Here is a 23,275-nt window from a genome sequence, read left to right as displayed (position 1 = left end):
TGCTAGTTCTTTCTTAATAACACAAGAATTATAAACCTACGTAAACACTATTCCAGGTTTACTTGTTTGCCTATTTCTCAGTGGTATTACAAAGATAAATTAATTAGTCAATGCTTGTAAGACCTTGAAGACAGAAACTATTAGGTTAAGAATCTGGAGTGGGCACATTTATAATCCTAAAAGCCATTTAAAAGGTCATTAATAAAAGCCGCCTTTTGTTTTAAGACAGCTTCTTATTTACAGTAATAAGGTTATACTTTTCTGGTTCCCCCAGCCTTGATTTCATCTTTATAAAGTATAGTCTTGATGAAAGCAGCTTGTGGGAAAAATATTAGTAGTAACTACTCTTTTAGGAACTGCTGATCTCTTGAGTTCATGACAGCAAAGGGTCCAGAGAATATGGGCAGTATCCATTTATTTAAGAATAAATTCATGGATTAATCATTAATTTCTATACATATATTTTAACATTCTATTTTTAATCATTCAAATCATTTCATGTTTGCAGGGCACATGTTTGTATCTTGAAGCTGTCACATAGGTGGGATGATGATGGTGATGATGATGACTGACAAAGTAAGATTTGTGTTATTTTTTCCAAAGACAATTTCAAAAGTTAGACGGAGTCAGTTTGTTTATTTATGTCAAATATTAACTTTGAGAGGAAATGAAAATTTTAAGAAAAGATACTTTTTGTTTTATTTACATAGATATTTCTAGTGATACTGGCTTTCATCGAAATACCTGAATAAATTATCTTATTTCCAGTAATATTTATATCCCTAATAAATAAAAATGATTGAATAATCCTTATTAGATAACTTTTTATATATAACTATGAATAAATTTAATTTCTTAATTGGGATGTGACATATTCTTCCATAATGCACAAAACATTCTTGAACCTGAATAAGGTCCACATAAAATTCATTCACCTATAAATGCTTAGAACACATTATTGCAGTCCTTTGTTAACCACAGACACAAATTTTAAAATCTTCTTTTAGTGGAAATAGATGGAACTTTATTTTTAAATTTTCAAAGATTCTTTTCTAATTTTTGAATGATCTAGCATGGTTTTAGAGTCAGACAGACTTGAAATTACATCCCAGCTTTGGTACTTTGTAGCTGTGTGATTTCGTAAATCATTTAACCTCTTTAAGGCACAGTTTGCTCATCTGTAGTCAATACATTTCTTCAAAGGGTTATTTTAAGGATCAAATGACCAAATGACACCTGGACCTTCATAAGCACTGAGTCAATATTATATTATGTACCTGAAGGCGTCTAGCATAGCAGTAGTTCCTTAAAACTCATTTCCTAAATAAAAATAGCTCCCTGTTTGATTCCTAATAAGTAGATGGAAATGATTTGACATATGTTGTTTCTAATATCAATGCAGGCATATTCCTTTTCTAATAGAATCATATGACAATTAGACATTATGTTCCTCAGAAACGTTATGATGTTTTCAGTTTTGTTATATTGAAATAATCATAACTACTGTATTTACTGGTGTTAGGAGAATGAAATTAGCATTTAATATATCAGACATTATGCTAAGTATTTTGCCTGCATTTAGCAAGTATGAATGCTAAAATTAGGTGAAAGTATGACAAGAAACAGGATGTTGATATGCACAAAGTATCTTCCCAAAAGATACTAGATAATTACCAAAGGAAAAATAGTAAGTTTACAGTGAAGAAGCAAAATCTGGCAGACATCACCTTAAGCAGGTGATCAAAGTTAACATCACCAGTCATATTGACATCACGTACCTCCTGGTGTGATGCATGATGAAGGACAAAATATCATTCCCCTAGTATTCTTGCCAAAAATAGATACCTGTGCTTAATCATGAAGAAGCAGTAGACAAACCCCAAATCAGGATCATTGTACAAAACAGCTGGCAAAGACTCTTCAAAATGTCAAGTTCATGAAAGATAAAGAAAGATGGAGAACCTGTCATAGGCTGGAGGAGACGAGACTAGATTTGACAAATAAATGCAATGTAGGTCCTGGATTGGATTCTGGATAGGAAAAAGGATGGTTTGGGGACAATTCACAAAATGTGAATAAGGCCTGTAGATTCATTAAGAGTATCACACCAACATTAATTTCTTGGTATTGATAATTGTACCATGAGTACATAAAGTGTTAATATTTGGGGAAGCACGCTGAAAGCTATATGGGAACCCTTTCAATAATTTTCCCAAGTTTATTTATGAGCCTGAAAGTATTCCAAAACAAAACTCTAGAAGGACAAGTAATAAGTTCAAACCACCAGAAGTAGCAGAGCCAGGATTTCAATCCAATATGTGTGACTCCAAAACTCCTGAGTCTTGACCACGATATCATTCTATCTCCCTTCTTTTACACTAGGTGATCCTTTTCCTACCTACTAACAGACTTTCTATAGCTGTGTTTTTCTACCTGATACTCTTAACATTGTCAGTGACTCATATTTTTGTTCTCAGTAGACATAACTTAATTTTCTTTAAAATTTAATAACAATGAAAATAGCTAGAAAGCTCCCAGGTGCCTGAGGCAAAAGGCACACACACAAAAATCTGAGGAAGGTACAGAGCAGTCTTCTCAGATGAAATGCACCGAATCACAGGGACTAGTGCCATGCTGGGTGGAGCTGTAGTGAGCTGCACACCACTGAGGTCTGATGGCAACGCGGTGGGTCCCTTCTCACCAGATAATGGGTACAGCCTGAACTACTCTTTTTTGCACATTTGAGGATCAGATGCTTCCATTTCTTATCCTCCAAGGATAGATCTAAGGGCCTATTCTCTAAACTTACAGAACAGTGATTGATTTATTTTTTTACAATTGTCAATGGTAATGGCCTTTCACTGGTTTATTCACCTATTTAACAAATATATTCACTTATAAAAGTAACATAAACCGAAAGATAGTAGAATGATAGAAATATGAGTATATATATGTATATGCATGTAGATATAGATAGAAAGATTTAAGTCAGTAAGTTTCCACCACAAGCAACTACTAAAGAGAGAAAATGTACTATGCAGAGGCATTTCCATGTGGTTGACGAAGTGCAAGCTTCTTTTGTATACCCTAAAGTAAGATCCTGCTTCTAGGCCATAAAAGAGCTGAGTATATTCCAGAAATAAAATAACTGCAGGGCAGGATGACTTGAAACAGTTTCACCACATAGGATTTTTACAAAATGCAATTTTAAACAAACTCTCACACTCCTGGGAGGAGTGAACAGGACATGTGTCTTCAATCCAGTGACTGAAAACACTGGAAACCTAATTAAAATATCAAAATGTCCATGGAAAGGGACTAATCAATATGCAAATATACAGGGAAGGGAGTGGCTCCTTTTAGAAATAAAGCCCATCAACTGAATTGATTTTCTGAGTCAGAAATTCTAACAGCTTCAGCACTTTTTTCATAACAGAGCTGAGAACTGAATTAACCCCGCCTATTGAATGACACTCTGCGTGGGACTACAGGTAAATTAGAAAACAAAGTGTAAACATTTTGCAGTTACCGGATGCTTGCTCACATGAACTTGAGATGAAGTGAATTAACGTCATATCTTTTGAGCTCTCCCATCGCACGGTTCCCAGAAACACCTGGCTTACAGTAGCTTGCCTATACTTGCATGTTTTGAGAATCATTCAGATTAATGTGACTATTTACCATTCAGGCGGAGTGCAGAACATAAGTCTGTTCAGGGGCACAGAAAGTAAAACAGGATTTTATAAAGAAGCGCTGGGAGGGCAGGTAGGGGAAGGGGAGAACCAGACGTCACTTCTGAATTTTTCATGCTGCTCTAGGAACAAGGCAGTGATTCTATCAGGCTTCTCAAACCTGAGTGTGCAGGGCAATCACTTAGGGTTCTTGTTTAAAACAGATTGATTCAGTAGATGTGGGGGGGAAGGGAGCTAAAATTCTGCATTTCTAACAAGCTCCCAGAGCTACTGAGACTGCCCCAGGAATCCCACTTGGAGTGGTCAAGGCTTTATGTCATATAAATGGTCTTTGAAACTCTAAAACAGTGCTGTAAGGAAGCTTTGACGAGCGTGAAATGGGTTAAAAGGATAAATAGACTTGATTCCGGATAACATCATCTCACTTCATCTGTTAGCACTCAACTGACCTGAAATTTTCCATTTATGGAAGTAAAGGATAGAGGTACCTCCTAGCCCAGCACCTTTAAAGCAATGATTTGCAAAACCTCTTTGCAGCCCCAGTACACCTGAGGGCAATGACACTGGTTACTTCCTTGACCAGGGACTTGGACAGGGCAGGAAAAGTATTCCTATGAGTTCATCCTTGACAGTTTGAAAATGTCCTCCCTTGCCTCGGTTGATTATAATCTGTCCTCCCTTCTTTCCTGTCACTGGAAAATGACTGTTTTAAAGTTAAAATGCTCACATGACGATGGTTAGTATCGATCTTAACAGACATCAATAGAGTGGTAGTAGCCAGGGTTTCAACATTGTACAAATGTTAAATCATTCCATTCTAGTAACAACCTTAGAAAGTAGGTACCATTGTCATTCCCATTTTACAGCTGAGGAAAGTGATTAACAGACAGTAAATAACAGACTTCAAGTCACCCAGCTTATAGTTGGCAAAAGTGGGGACTCACATCCAGGCAGCCTGTTTCTAAGTCCACATGCTTAAACGCTATATCAAGGTGCCCCTCAACTGACATTGAAACAGCAGGTAAAACACTGACCAGCTGAAATTGGTTTTGCTCCCTTCAATCAGGTTGTTGATTAATCAAACCTGGAGTTATTTTACAGAGGCAGCAGTGCGCACGTGCAAGACAGGAACCCAGGCCTCCAGGCTGACCCTGGAACTTAGACTCTTCAGTCTACAGAACTCAAAGAATAGAAATGCTTCCACTGGTGCCCTTTACGAAGTGAGAAGTCCTTCAATAAGGAAAATCCAGCTCCCAGCAGCACAAGTAACTTGAGACTAGTCAATCAGCTTCCAAGTTTGAAATTCCCCAACCCCTTAAATTTCACCCCAGACTTGGATCTGAGACAGATTTAAGCCCTGCCTGCCTCCCAGCCATTCAACCTGCAATAAGGCTGTTTCCTTTCTCAAACAAAGGTGTCACAGTATTGGCTTCTAGGCACATCAGGCAGGGAGTCCTTGCTTGGTAACAATGTGTTAAGATTTGGAATTCAGTGCTGCCAGAGCTCCTGGGAAGGATGATTAAATCATTCAAAACTTGACTACAGGTTGAAATCAAAATTTAGGCCAGGTCCAATTTTAACTCTTCAACCTCCTCTGCTAACATCTCCCCTTTTATTATTTTTTTTTAACTTTTTACTTGGAAATAATTTCAAATTAAAGTTACAAGAATAATCCAAAGAGCCCCCTGCATCATTCATGCAGATTCACCAGCGTTTAACATTCTGCCACAGTTGGCAATTTCTGGATTTTTCAAAAGCTAAGTAAATTGATGCCTCTGAACACAGCTTCCAAGAGCTGCTCCTTTATCCAGCCTACCCATATCTACAGTTTGCTCTGCAGGGCTCAGGGCTCAGGTGCCTAAACTCAGCCTATTTATCAGGAGCAAAACTTACTTCGCATTTCTTCTCAGAGAGTGGCTGCATAACAAGAAATTCCTGGCAATGTATCATTAATTGAGAGTGGCTAAAAGTGTTCTACTTCCGGTTCCACTGGCGTGGAACAGAGCACCTTCAGTGAAAAAAGGATGAGACACCTACTTTCTGGGGCTGCACAGAAGTTCTGATGGGAAGGCAATTTATAAACAAACCATGTGAGACCTTGACTATTTTGCCTAGAGTAACCATCCACCACCTAAGTCACCGGCTGTAATTTAGTAAGAAGAAACAGACAAAAAAAAAAGATATTGAAAATAGGTATAAAATATATTTTTAAAAGATACTAAAATGCTAGCTTGTTCAGGAAATCTCAATTCCAAAATGTCTTAAGTCTTTCATCTTCTACAATTTAAGATTTTTCACAAGAATTATACCTACTTGCTTTTAGTTATATTTACTCTTAAGGAACATTATAGTCCATCTATATTTTGCTAATTTTTCTGTGCTACGAAGCATTTTCCTTGCAAAAGAGTCCTGTGAAAGCTTTATCATTTAATAACTTCAGGATGAGAATATGTTTTACACTCATGTTATCTAAAATTAACCCTTGTTAAGTCTTCATGGGGTCCTAGAGAGATCTCGGAAAGGATGATTAAAAACAGGTCTGAGGCTTCCCTGGTGGCGCAGTGGTTGAGAGTCCGCCTGCCGATGCAGGGGACACAGGTTCGTGCCCCGGTCCAGGAAGATCCCACATGCCGCGGAGCGGCTGGGCCCGTGAGCCATGGCTGCTGAGTCTGCGTGTCTGGAGCCTGTGCTCCGCAATGGGAGAGGCCACAACAGTGAGAGGCCCGTGTACCGCAAAAACAAACAAACAAACAAAAAACAGGTCTGAGAAGAGAATCTAGGATGAAAGACAGGAGTAAATGGATTTATTCATTCCACCTGAGATATGGCTGCCTGGCTTCAGGGTCCCTTTTTAGCAGCTGTTACAATTATAAAAGATTAATGTGAAACCTTCCAAGAGGGTTTCACAGAAACCTTAAGTATTCATCTCACTTGTGACTTTAAAAAGATGAGTAGAGGACTTTCCTGGTGGTGCAGTGGTTAAGAATCCGCCTGCCAATGCAGGGGACACGGGTTCGATATCTGGTCCAGGAAGATCCCACATGTCGCAGGGCAACTAAGCCCGTGCACCACAACTACTGAAGCCCCTGCGCTTAGAGCCCGTGCTCTGCAACAACAGAAGCCACGGCAATGAGAAGCCCGTGCGTACGGCAACGAAGAATAGCTGCTCGCCGCAACTAGGGAAAGCCTGTGCACAGCAACGAAGACCCAATGCAGCCAAAAAAAAAACCGAGTAGATATTTATCTATCTAGGATTTTTTTACAGCCATCATTGGTAACAGAGAATGTATGATTACTTCCTATGACTCTAACTTTATATAAAGAATGGTGCCTGTCCTCTACTAAAGATACAATATTGGAGAAATGAGATTAAATTGAACTGAAATATGATGAATTCAAGTACGATTTTTAAAAAGAAGGTATGTTCTTGCTTTGGAAAACTAAGGTTTGTAATCTGCATAAAAATTGAACACTGTACTTCACAAGGCCATTATTTTGAAGAATTTCCAAAGTCCCTTCCATGTCTAAAATATTAGATGGGAATGTTCAACCTGTGTCATTAATGCCATCGGTGGGAGAGGGACTACATCCTTACTTGTCCACTTGGAGGGAAGTGGACCAGCTTACATGCCTGGCATGCAGAGGAGCTCGGTTACTCTGAGCTCATACTGATTTTATGGAATGGAACAAAAGAAGGCCTTTCTTTTCCATAAAAGGCCCTCAAATAATACTTTCTTCACGACAGATATTCTCAAAGTTGATAAATGATTTCAGTATGATAATAATAGTAAAATGAATTAATTAAACCAAAATTAAGGTAGGCACATGCAGACACAACTCATCCCAGTCTGTTATTAAACTAGAGGGAAATCCTGTATATGAAGACAAGTGAGGCCAGGTTGATGAACTGTGTATGTCTTACTTGAAATGAAACAACTCACAAGACAGAATGCAGCAAGTTTATTCAACCAGTCAAAAATAAAAATAAATAAAAGCAACTTATTGTTAGACACTGCAAACAGGACTCAGGCAAAAATATGTGGTCTAGATAATAGCCTAATAGAGATAGCAAATTAAATTACCTTTTGAGTTAATCGTTTAGAAAAATAAGCACTTATCAACAGATTTTCTGATGCGCGGAAAAAATGAAATGGTGCAATATGGGAAAACAGTTGACTAAAGTCACCACAGGCATCCAGATATAGCTCTCCCAACACCAACATTATGGAAATGTAAGAGCAATGGAAATGCTAGTCAAAATGATGCTATTTTCCTTGAAAAAAAGAAAATACCTCCAGAAAGCCTGATTTTTGTTTAATGAAGTTTTCTGTATCTATTTGAGTAGTCTGAGAATCCCCACAGACAAAAGTCCAATTTTTAAATTTTAAAACAGTCCACCATCAAAAACTATACCAGTTTCATCAAAAACCTTACCTGCTCTATGACGGAGACATAGGAGAGCAGCACTTCCTTTTGCTAGTGTTTCTTATACAAAGAATCAATCTTCTTACTAACATATAGAAAGATAATTAAAAAAAAATTTTTTTTTTAAAGTCAGGGTATGTTTATGTCTGGCAAAAAGCAGACTGGCAATTTCTTGGCAGAAAATTATATAGAGATATTATATAGATATATAGATATATATCTGTAGAAAGAGACTCTTAGAGATTACTTAGGAATTAACTTACTTGGGGGTTACTATTTTTTATTAGGACTCTCAAAAAACAATGCCTTACTACCTCATTGTTATTTTCAGCATCCTTTCATATCTCATTTTTATTCTTTTTCTTTATTTAAAATTTATTTATTTTTGGCTGCTTTGGGTCTTCGTTGCTGTGTGCGGGCTTTCTCTATTTGCGGTGAGCGGGGGCTACTCTTTTTTTTTTAATAAATGTATGTATTTATTTATTTTTGGCTGTGTTGGTTCTTCGTTGCTGCACACGGGCTTTCTCTGGTTGTGGCGAGCGGGGGCTACTCTTCGTTGTGGTGTGTGGCCCTCTCACTGCGGTGGCTTCTCTTGTTGCGGGCTCTAGGCGCACAGGCTTCAATAGTTGTGGCACGTGGGCTCAGTAGTTGTGGCTCGCAGGCTCTAGAGCACAGGCTCAGTAGTTGTGGCGCACGGGCTTAGTTGCTCCGCGGCATGTGGGATCTTCCTGGACCAGGGCTCGAACCCATGTCCCCTGCATTGGCAGGTGGATTCTTAACCACTGCGCCACCAGGGAAGCCCGAGGGCTACTCTTTGTTGTGCTGCGTGGGCTTCTCATTGAGGTGGCTTCTCTTGTTGTGGAGCACGGGCTCTAGGCGTGCGGACTTCAGTAGCTGTGGTGCATGGACTCAGTAGTTGTGGTGCACAGGCTTAGTTGCTCTGCAGCATGTGGGATCTTCCCAGACCAGGGCTCAAACCCGTGTCCCTGCATTGGCAGGCAGACCAGGGAAGCCCCATTTTTATTCTTGAAGTAGCACTGGAAGGTTGTCAAGGCAGGCATTTTTCCCTTCTTTCCAGGTTATAAAATTGAGGTCCAAGAGGCCAGAATCTGAGAAAATGAGTTTTGGAGCCAAGGTCTCACAACTTCTATAACCCCAGACTCCTTCTACTGGGACAGAGGTACTTCTCCAGAAGTTGTGAATAAGAATTTCATAAACTGTGGTTTCAAAAGATAAAATAATTCTAATTTGTCTGGTTGTTGAATCAAACTGTGTGTCCAGCAATAAACTAAAATATATGGATCTAACAGTACATAAGAAAATCTCAAAATTGTGGCATTTGAAGGTCCTCATAGAAGGAAAAATAAGTCTGGACTGGTTCCTAGGTTTGTAGTTAGAAACTTCTAGATCTGCAACCTGATAACTGAGGACTTTGAAGAAGGAACAAAAAAACCCAAATAAGTACCAGTATTTGAATGTAAGGGGCTTGGCTCTTTGCTTGTCATATGGTAGGGAATCATACAAAATTTTCACTTTTCTTTATCTATGAAGACATGCTCCTTCCTTTAATGTGTCCAACTGTAAAACTAGGTTTTAATATCTGTTTTTACTGCAAATATGATTTAAGAAATGTTATTTAAACTAAAAAGAACAATGGAAAGATTTAAACAAAAAGGACAACGGGGAGAGCTGAAGGAACATGTAATCAAATTACCATATACGTGTGTGTGTGTGTGTGTGTGTGTGTGTGTGTGTGTGTGTATAATATAAATACTAATCATTTTACTTTACATTATAAAAGGAAAGAGAAATCAGTGTGTTTCGGCATGTGAAAAATGTGAATTAAATGACTAAGTTTTGCTCTGCTCTCACAGTATTATTATTGTGGATGGGAGAAAAGGGAAAACTCTTACTCTATTTCCACATTCCTCCTTTTCTAGAAAATTAATCTCAGATTCCAAAATACTGTTTGGACCACATTTACAAATGAAGGTGGTGAAGGGGAAAATATTTCTTTAAAAAATTATGTTTCCAGGTCAGACACTCCCATATCTCCCTCTGACCCATTCAGCTGGGAAAGGGGAGGGAAACTATATCTTCAGGAAATCCAATCTTCAGCTTTCTCACTTCCTTTCCTGTTTGCCCAGGTCTGGGTTAGTTAACCGACTGCCCCCTGAGTCTTATCCTAGGCTATATCTTTCTATTCTCTTTTTTGTCTAATTTGTTGACAGAAAGGATGCCCTTGGGTATGCAAATTACATCAGTTGGTGGTAAGATTTAAGAAACCCCCCTCTTCCCTTCGGGCTTAAAGTTAAATCCTGTTTCCAGCCAAACTACCAGAGAGCTTTGCATCAAGGATTTTGATGATTATGATTTCGGGGAACCTAATCAGTGAAGTGAATCATTGTTTCCCGTTTGCCATTATCCCTTGTGGTTAAGCCTCTCAGTAGTTATCACAGCGGGGAGGGTAGCTGTGGCTGGGTGCCTATGCTGTGTGTGTGGAGAGGGCCAGGAGGAAGAGGGTGTATGTGGGCATCGTTGAGGCCCTGGCCATAACAATACCTTAACACTACAATTCTGTCATCACCTCTAAAACCTGGTTCTACTCCAAGGGTGGCATAATAGAAATGGAGCCAAGAGAACAAGGCAGGATTGGAAAGATGGGGAGGCCAATGGAAGAAATAGTAAAAAACGGATCACTCTCTACAATTTGGAAATCTTCAAACTAATATTCAACAATCATACTTATGAAAGAATGTACAAAATTTTTATAAAATATTCTACTAAGTAAATTTATAAGTTCCAAGGTATAAAACTCCTTAAATGAAGGAGTCCAAGTGGCAAATATTTCCAAAAATAAGTAACTAAGTAATATTATCAATTCTATTGCTGTAAATGGAAATTGTGTACCTGTGAGCGCTTGTGTGTGTGTGTGTGTGTGTGTGTGTGTGTATGTTCTGTTGGTGGTGATAGAGAAAGTGGGTACAGGACCAATTTCTAACACTAAGAAATACTTGACAATGGCTTAGATTCTCATGGAAAACCAGTGCAGAGTAGCTAAAATAAAGGTTTTTATCAGTGATATATATTTAAAAATCAATGCATGGAGCACCAGATAAGTTACAAGCTCAAGCTCAAGCTCAAGTCTTTCCATTTGTTTTAAGCCAAACTTTGGTGTTGAAAGCAACAAACAGTGCCACTCTCAGAATCCCAATTATAAAAAAATGGATCTTTATATCATCATAGTATTTCTTGAGACTATCAGAGGGCTGTTACAAGGCAGCCAAGCAAACCCTTTTCCAAAGAGAAACCAACCTTCTTTGAGGAAAGGCAGGACACATGAACTGCCTCCCCTTTGGGAGAGCACAAGAGCAAGTGTAAGAAGAAACCAGCTAATATTTTAACTGATGAACTTCTTTCTCTGCTTACAGATATCACCCACAGTGGCCGACACCAGAACTGGGCCACTTCATGGAATCTCAGTGTGGATACGCGAACGTTCAAACTCTTACAAAGTATATTTTACACTATTAGGGACTGCAATATAGTGGGAAAATTGTCAAATGCAATACATTACTGAAAAAACATGGTCCTAATCTAATCTTTCTCATTTTCTCTTCTTTTGAAGATCTGTTCTAAGCCAGACAGTGAATCATTTCTGAATCTGTCATCTTCTCAGCCTCAATGAATCATCATGGTGAATTATAATTCATTTCCATTTTAATTGTTAGAAGTCAATCTCCTGACACAGGAACATCTACATAGATACAATGAAGGCTATTGGCCAAAATTTTTGATATTTTACATTTATCAAATCAATGCCTCTTTAAATCAGATTGGCCATTACTCTATTAGTTCTATCTTTGTATCAATAATGGCAATAGCCCTTGAAATGTTCAAGTTATTTTGTTTTCTCTTTAGGTCATGATAAACTGAACAAGACATGGCTTCACTGATAGTAAGATCACCACTATAATCCAGGGCAACAAAACCAAATAACTTTTAAAATGTTAAATCAGGCATCATCTTGATAAAGTGATTATCAAAGAACATTCTGTGAACCAAGTGTGATAACTTTTACACATGCATTTTGGATGGGGAATTGACTGCCTAGGTTAACACCTGAGTCACAGAACTTACTAGCAGGAGACGCTTAGGCTGATTTTTCCAAGATCAAGTTCTCTTATCTTCAATACCTAGGTGGTTATAATATTTAAATCATAGAATTGTTGTGAAGATTGAAAAAGCTAATCCATGAAAGTATTCAACCTGACACACAGAACACGGTATCAGTGACCATGTAAGCTAAGTGAGGTTTGTATTCATATCTCCTGTCATCCCCCCTATACAGATTCAGAAACTGTGCCTCAGAATAGTTAAATTGTTTGTTTAAGGAACCACCACTGGTAAATGATTTAAGCTCAGACTTAAAATATGTTTGCAGTCTTCTAGATTTAATTATTTTCTTTTATATGAAATTTCTTCACATAATTATTTTCTTTTATATGAAATTTCTTCACATAAATCCATAATTTGGTCTACATGTGTTATCTGAATTGTGAATGTTTCTGGTTAAATCTTTTTCAGACCAAGGGTAATAAACTCATGTAAAATGGAAGATAGCAAATTAATGTAATTTTTAAAAAATGTTCTCTAAATGCATGGATTACATGCATGTTCTCTAATTAAATGAAAACTGAAAGTCATCCAAGATAAATCACAACTTTAAATTGAATATGCAACTCATCATACTTACTGGAGAAATTAATGGTTAATTAATTAATTAATGGTTAAATTAATGGTGGCTTCTCAAAGTAATTCTTTATCATTTTCTATAACATCTTACATGAATTATTAATCTAAACTGCAATTGCAGAACTAATATACTTGAAAAGTGATCACAACAATGTTAATATGTCAATTAAAGCAAATTTTTTTTTTTACAGAAGAAGAAAAAGAAACTCAAAATGTCAAAGCACTTACTGCAGCTTGTCGATGAGTATTGGACAGTATTCCATGAATCTTCACTTTGTCCTTTTCCATTTGGTCTATGTTCACCCACAAATCCCGGCTGGCAGAATCAGATGGACCATATATCCGAGATATATAGTAATTATGATCTGTGTCCTCCTATAATAATAAAGAATAATGCACATCAAGGACACGGACAGTACCGACGGACCTTGAGGGTATTGTGCTAAGTGAAATAAGTCAGAGAAAGATAAATACCGAGTGACATCCCTTATATGTGGAATCTAAAAAAGCCAAACTCATGGAAACAGATTAGAATGGTGGTGACCAGGGGCTGGAAGGGGGTGAAATGGGGAGATGTTGGTCAAAAGGTACACACTTCCAGTTATAAGACGATTAAGTTCTGGGGAATCTTATAGATCTTAAATGTTCTCACCACAAAAATGAAATGATAATAATGTGACGTGATGGAGATGTTAACTGATGCTATGGTGGCTAGCTTTTACAGTATATAAGTGTATCAAATCAACGTGTTGTACTCCTTAAACTTACACAATGTTACATATCAATTATATCTCAATAAAGGTAGGGAAAAAAGAGAAGCATTAATTTTTTTCAGTGACTACTTAGTATTAGCTAGATTTGCCTAAAGCATTCTAATTTCTATTTTAGAAGGTAAAAAAGTATATTTTACTTTTGACTATGGTTTCTTGAAATTTCTCCATTTTATCAGTTTATTTTGCTTTTTCCCTAGAGTTGTGTAAATATTCTTTTTTTACCCTAAAAATGAGAGTGTGTCAGAACTGTGGCAAGCAAAGATAGAGGTAATCATACGTGGTTCTTGTTATAAGCTTTGTGTTGATACTGACTACCATTTAAAATAATACCTCTAAGATGAATCTACTTGTAGCATTTTTTTTCTTTTTCAGGTGAATTCAGAGTGCAACATTTAATGGATGTTTTTTCACATCAGTTACATTTTTGTAATACCTTTATTGTCCTAGGATCAAAAAATGTTTTTTCTTCCTTCTCACCCCCTTTTTACGAGAAGCATTTAAATCATTATATATCAAACTTATATAATTTAGAGTTACACAGAGTTTCATTAAAAAGAAGAAAAAAGCCCTCAAAAGTAAAAAAAGAACACAGGTGTTCCTAAAATTCATAAAAGAACAAACAAACAAAAATGATCCTATTGAAATTAGAAGTGTTAGTATTCTTCAAAATAGCCAAATGAGTTAAATAACCTCTAAGGAAAGTGAATTAGATTTTAAAAATATAAAAGTAATAAGCCTCTTTAAAATAAACTGTTATATTGACAAAACTTAAAGGCAAATGAACAATCTGTGTACAACAGTCTTTTCTAAAACAGTAATGTTAGGGCTCTCTCTGATTGCTGCTGCCCAAACAAAAAATGTCACTTTTCGAACTAGTATTTTCTGAAAGCCTGAACTGTAATTACTATTGAGTGACAACAAATTCAAACTTCTCTTTTTAAACTAGGGTTATATTAGGCGTTGCTTTCATTTAATGGTCCTAGAAATTGAGATAATACATCTTTCTCCCATAATTTGGGTTGTTAAATTCTACTTTTATTTAAATTCTCATTATTGATATCAACATGGTACCTGTCACAAAACCTTTATTTTTCAGGTTTCTCACTCAATGAAGAGATTTAAATGTTTTAAAAAGCAATTTTGCTGAGGAACACCTAGAAAAATCACATGATTCTTGACTAATTTGAATCATAATTAGTTTTTTTTGTTGTTTGTTTTATCATGAAATGTAAATGTGCTTATCAGTTTGAGAAGTCACTAAACAGAATGCATTTAAAAATATTCAGGTATATGTAAGATTAATGTTTAGTGAACAGAGGGTCTATGATTTGAATAATACATTTTTGGATGGAATTTCATCTAATGCATTTATTACTTAAGTGCTAATTAAATAAAATATAACTATTCTTGAAATCCAGTCAAAATAAGAATACCATGTACCTTTTCACAAGTCATCATATATATATATATTATATATATATATACATACACATAAGACTACATGAAGGAAAGGAATATTCTAAGCAATATTCTAAATAGATTTTGCTTCATGACTAAAAGAAAAAATATGACCCCAAATGTACATCTTGAGAAAAGATGTTGATTAAATGTTAACAGTAAATTTTTAAAAAAATAAAAATCCTATATCTCCAATTAAACTCTAGGTATCATGTACAAATTACAAGTATACCCACGATGAAAGATAAGAAAGTTCTGCAGAGAAAAAAGAAAACAGGAGATACAAAAAAAGGAGTAGGAATAAGATTCTATGAAACTCAAGAGAGCTTCTATCCTAATGATTTTCCAGCCCTCCCTTCCAGAACGTGACGACACTGATTGCTTGGGTTCTGGGAGAGTAACAAGCATTGTGGTTGTGCCTTCAACTCCTTCTCATTGTCTGGTGCTTCTCCATTGGAAGCTTTCAGTGGTAAGTACCCTCCTTGACACTGGGCACAAGCCATTCTACAGGTGTCACTCCACTGGCAACAATGGTTGGTGGGCATGATGAGCACATAACCTAAGAAGGACCAAATAGTGAGACATCTTGGAGATTAGGTAGAGAGGAGATAATTTCCCTGATTCTGATTGCTGAGATGTGTAAATATGAGACTTGGAACTACTGCCACCATTTTCTACCAAGAGGGAATCCTGCCTGAAGATAAAGCAAACATCGATAAGGACAGAACCATAAGCAATGCAAAGAAAAAGCCAGATCCCTGACCAAGTATATCTAAGTGCACCAACTCCTGGGCTTGTTCAACCACTTAGATGAACCATTAAATCTCTTCTATTGTTAAAACACCTTGAGTTGAGTTATTATCAACCAAAAGAACCCTAACTGACAAACAAGTTTCCTTAACTTTCACGAAAAGAGACTTCAGCAATGTTGAATAAGACAACCTTATCTGCAGATTTATAGATCTAGATAACAAACATCTCCCATTCGCATCTGGTAGTCTAGCAAATCACACAGAAGGAATGAAAACTTGTATTTAACCTGCCAGAAATCATCAAATCTGAATAACAAACAACGATTCATTTGATTTTTCAGTGAATGGTACAAAAGGGTGGTTTTGAAGAAAATATTCAATGAGTTTAAATTAAAAATTTAATCTTTTTCCCTATTGCTAGTATTTTTATAAAGAGTTCAGCAACACTGAGGTCAGAGATGTAATCTTTAGATGAATTATGTAACAGATTTTATGTTGCTGCCAAATTCTTATACAATTGCCAGATAGATATTTTCTTTAATATCACAAACTTTCAGTATAGAGCTCAGTATAACTGTTGCAATCAACATATCTAAAATGACTTTGGCATTTCCCTTAACCCCTAAATCCCTGTAATTAATCAAGAGACAGTCTTGAAGTTAACATAAAGAATAAGAGTATTGTTATGCTAAACAATGGATTCGCTGCAAAAATATACATTTTTTATCAGTAATCAGTAATTACAATTATTGATATGGCTATGTGAACATACACCTTCATTTTCACTTAAATCAGAGCTTCTCAAAACAACATAAAATCTTTGAAAATACTGACAGTTAAAGCTTTTTGACTTCTTGGTGTTTGACTTCTATAGCCCAAGCTTGCCAAGTTGTCATGGCAACTTTTATTCAAAGAGGAAGACAATTTATTGTTTACCTAGGAATTTAAAGACAAAAGTTGTTAAATTCCTGGGAGAGGTGTTTGGCTCAGTTATTCAGGAAAGCCATAAAATAGATGTCTCAAAAATATGACATCTTAGCACTACTAAATTATTCAAACCATATCTTGTCCTTTATAGGAGTAATGCTTCTTAAAGCTTTGCCAAAAGCCACTTCAGGCATAAAGATTTTCCTATTCTCCTCAGAAGCAAACTCTTCTTTCTTTTTTTTTTCTTGCAAACTGTTTATAACATCATAAAAAATAAAACAAAACACTGTGATATGCCTACTTGCCAATTCATTTAGGAAACCAACTGTTACTGAAAGTAGATGGCACAATAGGTAGCTATAAATCCCATAAATCCATGCTTTTCAAACATGTCTGGAAATGTACAGCTGTAAACAGAGGACATACACCAAAAACACAAGAGAAGTCGTCTTTGTAACTGTAGCCTAACCATTCTGCAACAATCAGTTTACACAATTTCTAACCCAAAGGTTGTCTTCTCTTCTATCATGGGTGTTAAGTTGATTTTATGTTGAATAATTCTTATGGATGCCTCACATTGCCTAGGTAGTAATAGCATTTGAACTCTAAATTCATTTCATTAAGAATTTTTTTAAAAAAATCAAGATTATATTGTATGAACATCACTGTGCTAGTCATCTGAAATATATGGATATATAAAACATAGTCAAAGTTCTCAGGTAAAGTTATTCAGCATTTAATCAATCAGTTACCTTTCAAAGATAGTTTTATAATAAATAAAGAAATATTATAATTTGAATGGTTCTTGCCAGGTATTAATATATGTAATATAATGTAATGTAACCAAATATGTTACATTCTTATATAAATGATTTCACAAGGGCCATACAGTACAATTAAAGGTAAAGCTATTTAAAAATATTACTTGTATATATAAAACTACTCAAAAACAAAGAGTTAAAAAATAGTGATCTAAAAAAATCATGTTGATATAAGAAACCAAAGGACATGATCAAATAACAAAAGGAGAAAAAGTGAGCTGGCAATACTTTTCTCAACTGCATTAGAAGGAGGTGACCTACAGGGAATGTGGAAGATAGGTCATATGAGTGTCTCTGTTAATAAAAAGCCAATGAGTGTATTTAGCTTTCTTTCACTGGGTTACCGAAAAATGAAATTCGACCAACATATTTAAGCACATTTGAAAAGCATATGAACAGAATATAAAGGATTATTAAATTAGTCCCACACAATTTCAGCACGATAGGAGCAATTACATATTATCTGCAAATAGCCTTCAATATACATCAGCAAGTACTACAGCAATACCCTCTTCAGACACTCAGAACAATTACATGGGATACAATTAAATTTACTGTCATGGTGTCAGAAGAATTAAAATCAATTCCTCTATCTCCTATTGATTGTATCAGATTACTGCACCAATTCTCATTATGCATATCTTTTACGTATCTTCAGTTTCTCACAGATGCCTCTGCTATTTCTTTAAGGATTTTTACCTACTTGATCTATTTGCAGCATGGTCTATCCCCTTAGCAATATCTTGTCCATGACTCTTTGGTAGGTATTATTTATTTTTTTATTTTATTTTTTTTTGCGGTACACGGGCCTCTCACTGTTGTGGCCTCTCCCTTGCGGAGCACAGGCTCCGGACGCGCAGGCTCAGCGGCCATGGCTCACGGGCCTAGCCGCTCCGCGGCATGTGGGATCTTCCCGGACCGGGGAACTAACCCGTGTCCCCTGCATCGGCAGGCGGACTCTCAACCACTGTGCCACCAGGGAAGCCCGGTATTATTTATTTTATCAGTTCTTCACAAGAATTTAGTTAAGTGACACCCAAGAATGTAGGATTAACTGGTGTGTGTGTGTGAGTGTGTGGGTGAATTTATCATGAGGTCAGATTACTATGTGACATATAAAATATGGGATTCCAGCAATATTTCCATCATAAAACAGTTTTCATTTTCCCAGTAACTGTTTCTCTTAGATGAGATCATCTCTCATGCTATGCAGAGAGAGGTAAATTGTATGGCCAAGGAAGCATAACACATTTATGATCTTTCAAAATAATGACAAAATCAAAGCTCTATAATTCAATTAAGTGATTGCCTACATCTCCAGGCATTTTGGAATGTGTTGGTATGTGTTTGTGTTGATTCATTTATTAAATGAAACAAATAGTATTTTCTACCTGGATATATTTTATCCAGTGTACTTTAATTTGCTCCTGGTAGAAACTTTTAACCTTTTCAAGAATAAACCTGCTAGAGTATTTCCAGTTTTAGAGTGGTGAAAAAGCACAGGCCAGAGAGAGAATCTGGGCAGTTTTGAGTGAATTAACATCTCAATTTATCTTTTGCAAATACAAGCAAGTGATGGCCAATCATACAGTGGTTGCTAAAGAGGTGCACTGCCAACTTACAAGGGATCTCTGAAGGCTCCAAAAACCTAGGGAAAAAATGCATGCATGAAAAAAGTTTAAAAATATGTATGAAATTTCTATTAAAAAGCTCAAAATTAGCATTACAATAACATAGCTCAAAGGATATTTGGGTTGAAGTACAGCTTCTGCCTCTAAATAGTCACTGTAAATTTTGGACTTTATATAAGGAATTCAACTAGGTGTCTCTTAAAATTCCTTTCACCTAAGGTTCTGAGATTCTAAAGCCACAGGCGAATGGGAAGAAACTGCTAGGGGTGAGTGAGTCAGAAGACTTTGCATTATTTAAGTGATACCCACCAAAAGAAATATAAGTGTGCAGTTTGAAGAACCAACACAGGTAGCTAGTTATAGTAACTGTATAGCATAGTACCATTTCAGTAGGTACTTAATCATCCTTGTTGGTAAGATGTAGATTGGCCCCAAGACTGGAGGCAAATTAACACACTTGTTGCAGGGAGTGTACGAATCCCTGGGAACACTATGCGTTATCTGTGCAAACTAAAAAAATCACAGGTCTTGTATTTGTGTGCATTATTTTTCAAATGCACGATATATTGTGATGCATAAAATGTGTGATCATTTTACAGTTACTGAATTTCTCTATAATTCTTGGTGTATTTTTCCAATCAACTAGAAACAACAATGGTATGAGGGACCACAAAACATTCTGATAATCAGAAAAGACAATCATAATTTATATGGACATTTCTATTTTAGATGTAGCATTCATGATGGGGCAGGAACTTGGACACTATAAACATACTGTCTTAGTCTGCTCAGGCTGCCATAACAAAAGACCAGAGACTGAGTGGCTTAAAAAACAAAAATTTATTTCTCACAGTTTTGGAATCTGGGAAGCCTAAGATCAAGGTTCTGGTAGATTTGGTTTTTGTGAAAGCTCTCTTCCTGGCTTGTAGACGGTTGCCTTCTCACTATGTCCTCAAAGGGCCAAGAGAAAGTTCTTTAGTGTCTTCCCATCCTCTTACAAGGATACCAATCCCATAGGGCCCCACCCTTACAACCTCATTAAATCTTAATTACCTCCTAAAGGCCCCATCTCCAAATATAACCACATGGGGGTTAGGGCTTCAACATATGGATTTAGGGAAGACAGAATTCAGTCCATAGCACATACAGATAGTTCCTTTATTAAGTTTGGATTTGTAAGAAGCCCTAGATTTATTGCCTTTGAAAACACATGTCATTCTCTAGTGCTAATCAAAATTGCCATTCAAGCTTTCTAATATAGGAGGGCTTTTTGAAAATCCATACAGTTCTCTATCTTAGCCTATCTCTTAGAAAAAAAAATTGAGATATTTATAATTTTACAAGAATTATGAAAAATTTTACTCTGGAGCAACTTCTAAAAATTATAACTGAGTTGACAATTTTCACACAACCAACATTTGTGGAAAAGTTGGGTAATTTCCCTCTATGAACTGGTCAATCTCATTTCAAAGGTAACTGTTACTGTTCCCACAAACACTGGGCTTGACACAGCCACCCCTTCCATTTCGTCCTCCCCGTCACATGCCACACCAGCCCTACTAGCTCTCCTGGTGTCCCACAAGTACGCTATGTGCCAACACCATACTGTTCACCTGCTCTTTTATGCACCTGGAATGATCCTCCCCTATTCTGTCATGCTTTATTTCTTAGCCTGCTTTAATTTCCTTTGTAACTTTTATCATTGGACTTTAAAAAAAATTATTGCCTCCCCCTGCTCCCCGTTTAAAATATCTCTCCCTCTATTGGGTTCACTGCTGTATTCTAGATAGTAAACATTGGTACATGATAGATACTCAATATACAGATTTGTAAGTTTTAGACCTTCTTTATATTTTTCAAGCTATTTATTACTTCGGCTTTATTACCTCCTAGAAAAGATGTTACAGTGGTAGATTCTTCTTAACAGCAAGGAAGAAGTAAAAACTCACACACAAAGCAATCCAATTTATTTATAAATATATTTTATTCACTATTCAGTTTATTATTCTTGAAATTTCCATGCCCTACTACAAAACCCCTCATGCCACCTCTATCAGTGGTTATTGCTGGGTAACAAACAACTCCCAAACTTGGTGGCCTGAAACAACCATTCATTTGTTTAGGACTGGGTGCAGCTGGGCATTGCTTCTGTCCTACATGGTGTCAGTTGGGATCACTGATGGTTTGTGGCCACTTCTCATGTCGGCTGGGGACTGGCTGGTTCCACATGGACTTGGCCACATGTTTAGGTTCTCTCTCTCATTGTGACATCTCATTCCCAAGGAGACCAGATTGGGCTTATTCCCAAGCTGATAGAATCCAAGCAAGTAAGAGCGGAAGCTGCAAGTGTCTGGAGGCATTGCTTAGAAGGTGTTTAATTTGACTTCCATCCCATCATTTGATCAGAACAAGTTACAAAGCATGTCCTGGGTTCAAGAGGTGAGAAGATAGATCCTACCTCTTTATGGGATAAGCTGTAGGAATTTGGGGCCATTTTTAACCCGTCATGCCATGCAAATTTTCTATGCCTGAGTGGTTGAGCTGTTTTGCTAAGTATAAATAAACAGTTACTTTGACCCCTCTAGGAGATACTGTATCATTTCCACTTCAGTTGAGAGACCATTTTGACAATACCTGTGGGTAGATTCAATTAAAAAAAAAAATCTGTAGTTGCTTTCATTTAGCATAGAGGTACTTTTAACAATGTAAATCTTCCTATTGTTTTCTAAATAAGAATTTTAAAAGCCCATTTCAAATGATAAATTCTTCCAGGACCACATGTTAGAAGAAGGAAAATCTTGTTGCCAACTCACTTAACTTTAGGTAGCTGATGTACAGGTCAAACAAGGGCAGAACAAAGGGAGAGAGGCTGCAATAGTTTCATGAGCCATTAAAAATAAAGAAGCAAAAAGAAAAGCACAAGCTGTTGAAGTTTTGTTTTAAAGTTACCAATTCTAGAGTCAAACAAATATTTTCATAATATGGTTTTGCTGACTTTGAAGAAAGATTCCCTCTCAGATCTATAAAGCTGGTATTTATATCTTGCAATAAAATTACAAGATAGCTTAGGAGAGATTTTATTTCAGTGCAGCCTGAGAAGCATGCTTTCCTTTTTTGCTTCTGTCCTACAAAATCACACAAGGGAAAATCAATGTTATGAGCTTCTCACTTTCCTAAGAACTAGCTGGAAAGTGTAAGAAAAATGCCTGGAGGTCAAATATTCAAGTGAACGTAGTCTAATGTAGGAAGATGCTATAAAACAGCCTATTTATTTACAACCATTTATTTCAGATGTCACTCATACAAGCTAACAAGTATTTATGATGCACTGATTATGTATGTGGAGGTCTTCAGCTGATGGCTGTGAAGGGTAAAAGATGTTTATGATATAGTCCTTGCTCTCCAGAAACCTGCAACAGAGTGACATAGTGCAGGTACTCAAATCTCTGCTCCAGACCAGCATAAGATAAAGGCTGTACTAATGGCAGCTTCAGTTTCATAAGCCTCCTCAGGAGGAAAAAATCTCATTCAGTTTTAGTGATAAAATATAGGGCTCACAGAAGTCATGATATTTAATCTGGGCCTTGAGGAATGAATTGAGAGGGCGATTTTGCTCAGAGGGACTGGTCTGAACCCAGGGGAATGAGCAGAAAAATACTAATAAGATTACAGAAAATAACTAGAACAACAGACACATATAGGGGAGTAATGTGAAGTGAGTGCACCTAGATATGTAGAATTTTGATTGCACAAACCTTTGAACATCAATCTGGAAAGTCTGAATTTGATTCTGTGTAAAATGAGAGCCTTGGAAGTAATGGATTAAGTGTAGACTTAGACGGAACAATCTAGAAAATAGGATGGACTGGAGAAGGGAGTGATTAGAATCATACATTGGTTTGGAAGCTATCATAAGAATAAAGAGTAAAAGAATAAAAATTAATTAACTAATTATTTTTTAAAAAAGAATAAAAGAATCAAGAACAAAATCCTAACAGCTTAACCAGGTTACTAAGAGGGAAAACAAAAGGGAAGATGCTG

The 23,275-nt window shown here is 36.5% G+C and overlaps 1 protein-coding gene across 2 annotated transcripts in view; it reads right to left on the bottom strand.

Moving 5' to 3' along the window:
* PLXDC2 (plexin domain containing 2) overlaps positions 1–23,275 on the bottom strand; it is a 409,444-nt gene that overhangs the window by 197,231 nt on the left and 188,938 nt on the right. For both annotated transcript variants that reach the window (XM_082854939.1, XM_082854938.1), the window contains exon 4: positions 13,101–13,247. In XM_082854939.1, the coding sequence (XP_082711065.1) occupies positions 13,101–13,247 (147 nt within the window). The remainder of the gene's footprint in view (positions 1–13,100; positions 13,248–23,275) is intronic.

The sequence above is a fragment of the Leucopleurus acutus genome (genome assembly GCF_964270905.1).
Source record: "Leucopleurus acutus genome assembly, chromosome: 1".
Lineage (NCBI taxonomy): Eukaryota > Metazoa > Chordata > Mammalia > Artiodactyla > Delphinidae > Leucopleurus > Leucopleurus acutus.
Note: the sequence above shows the minus strand (reverse complement) of the source record. Positions and strands in the feature narration are given on the sequence as shown.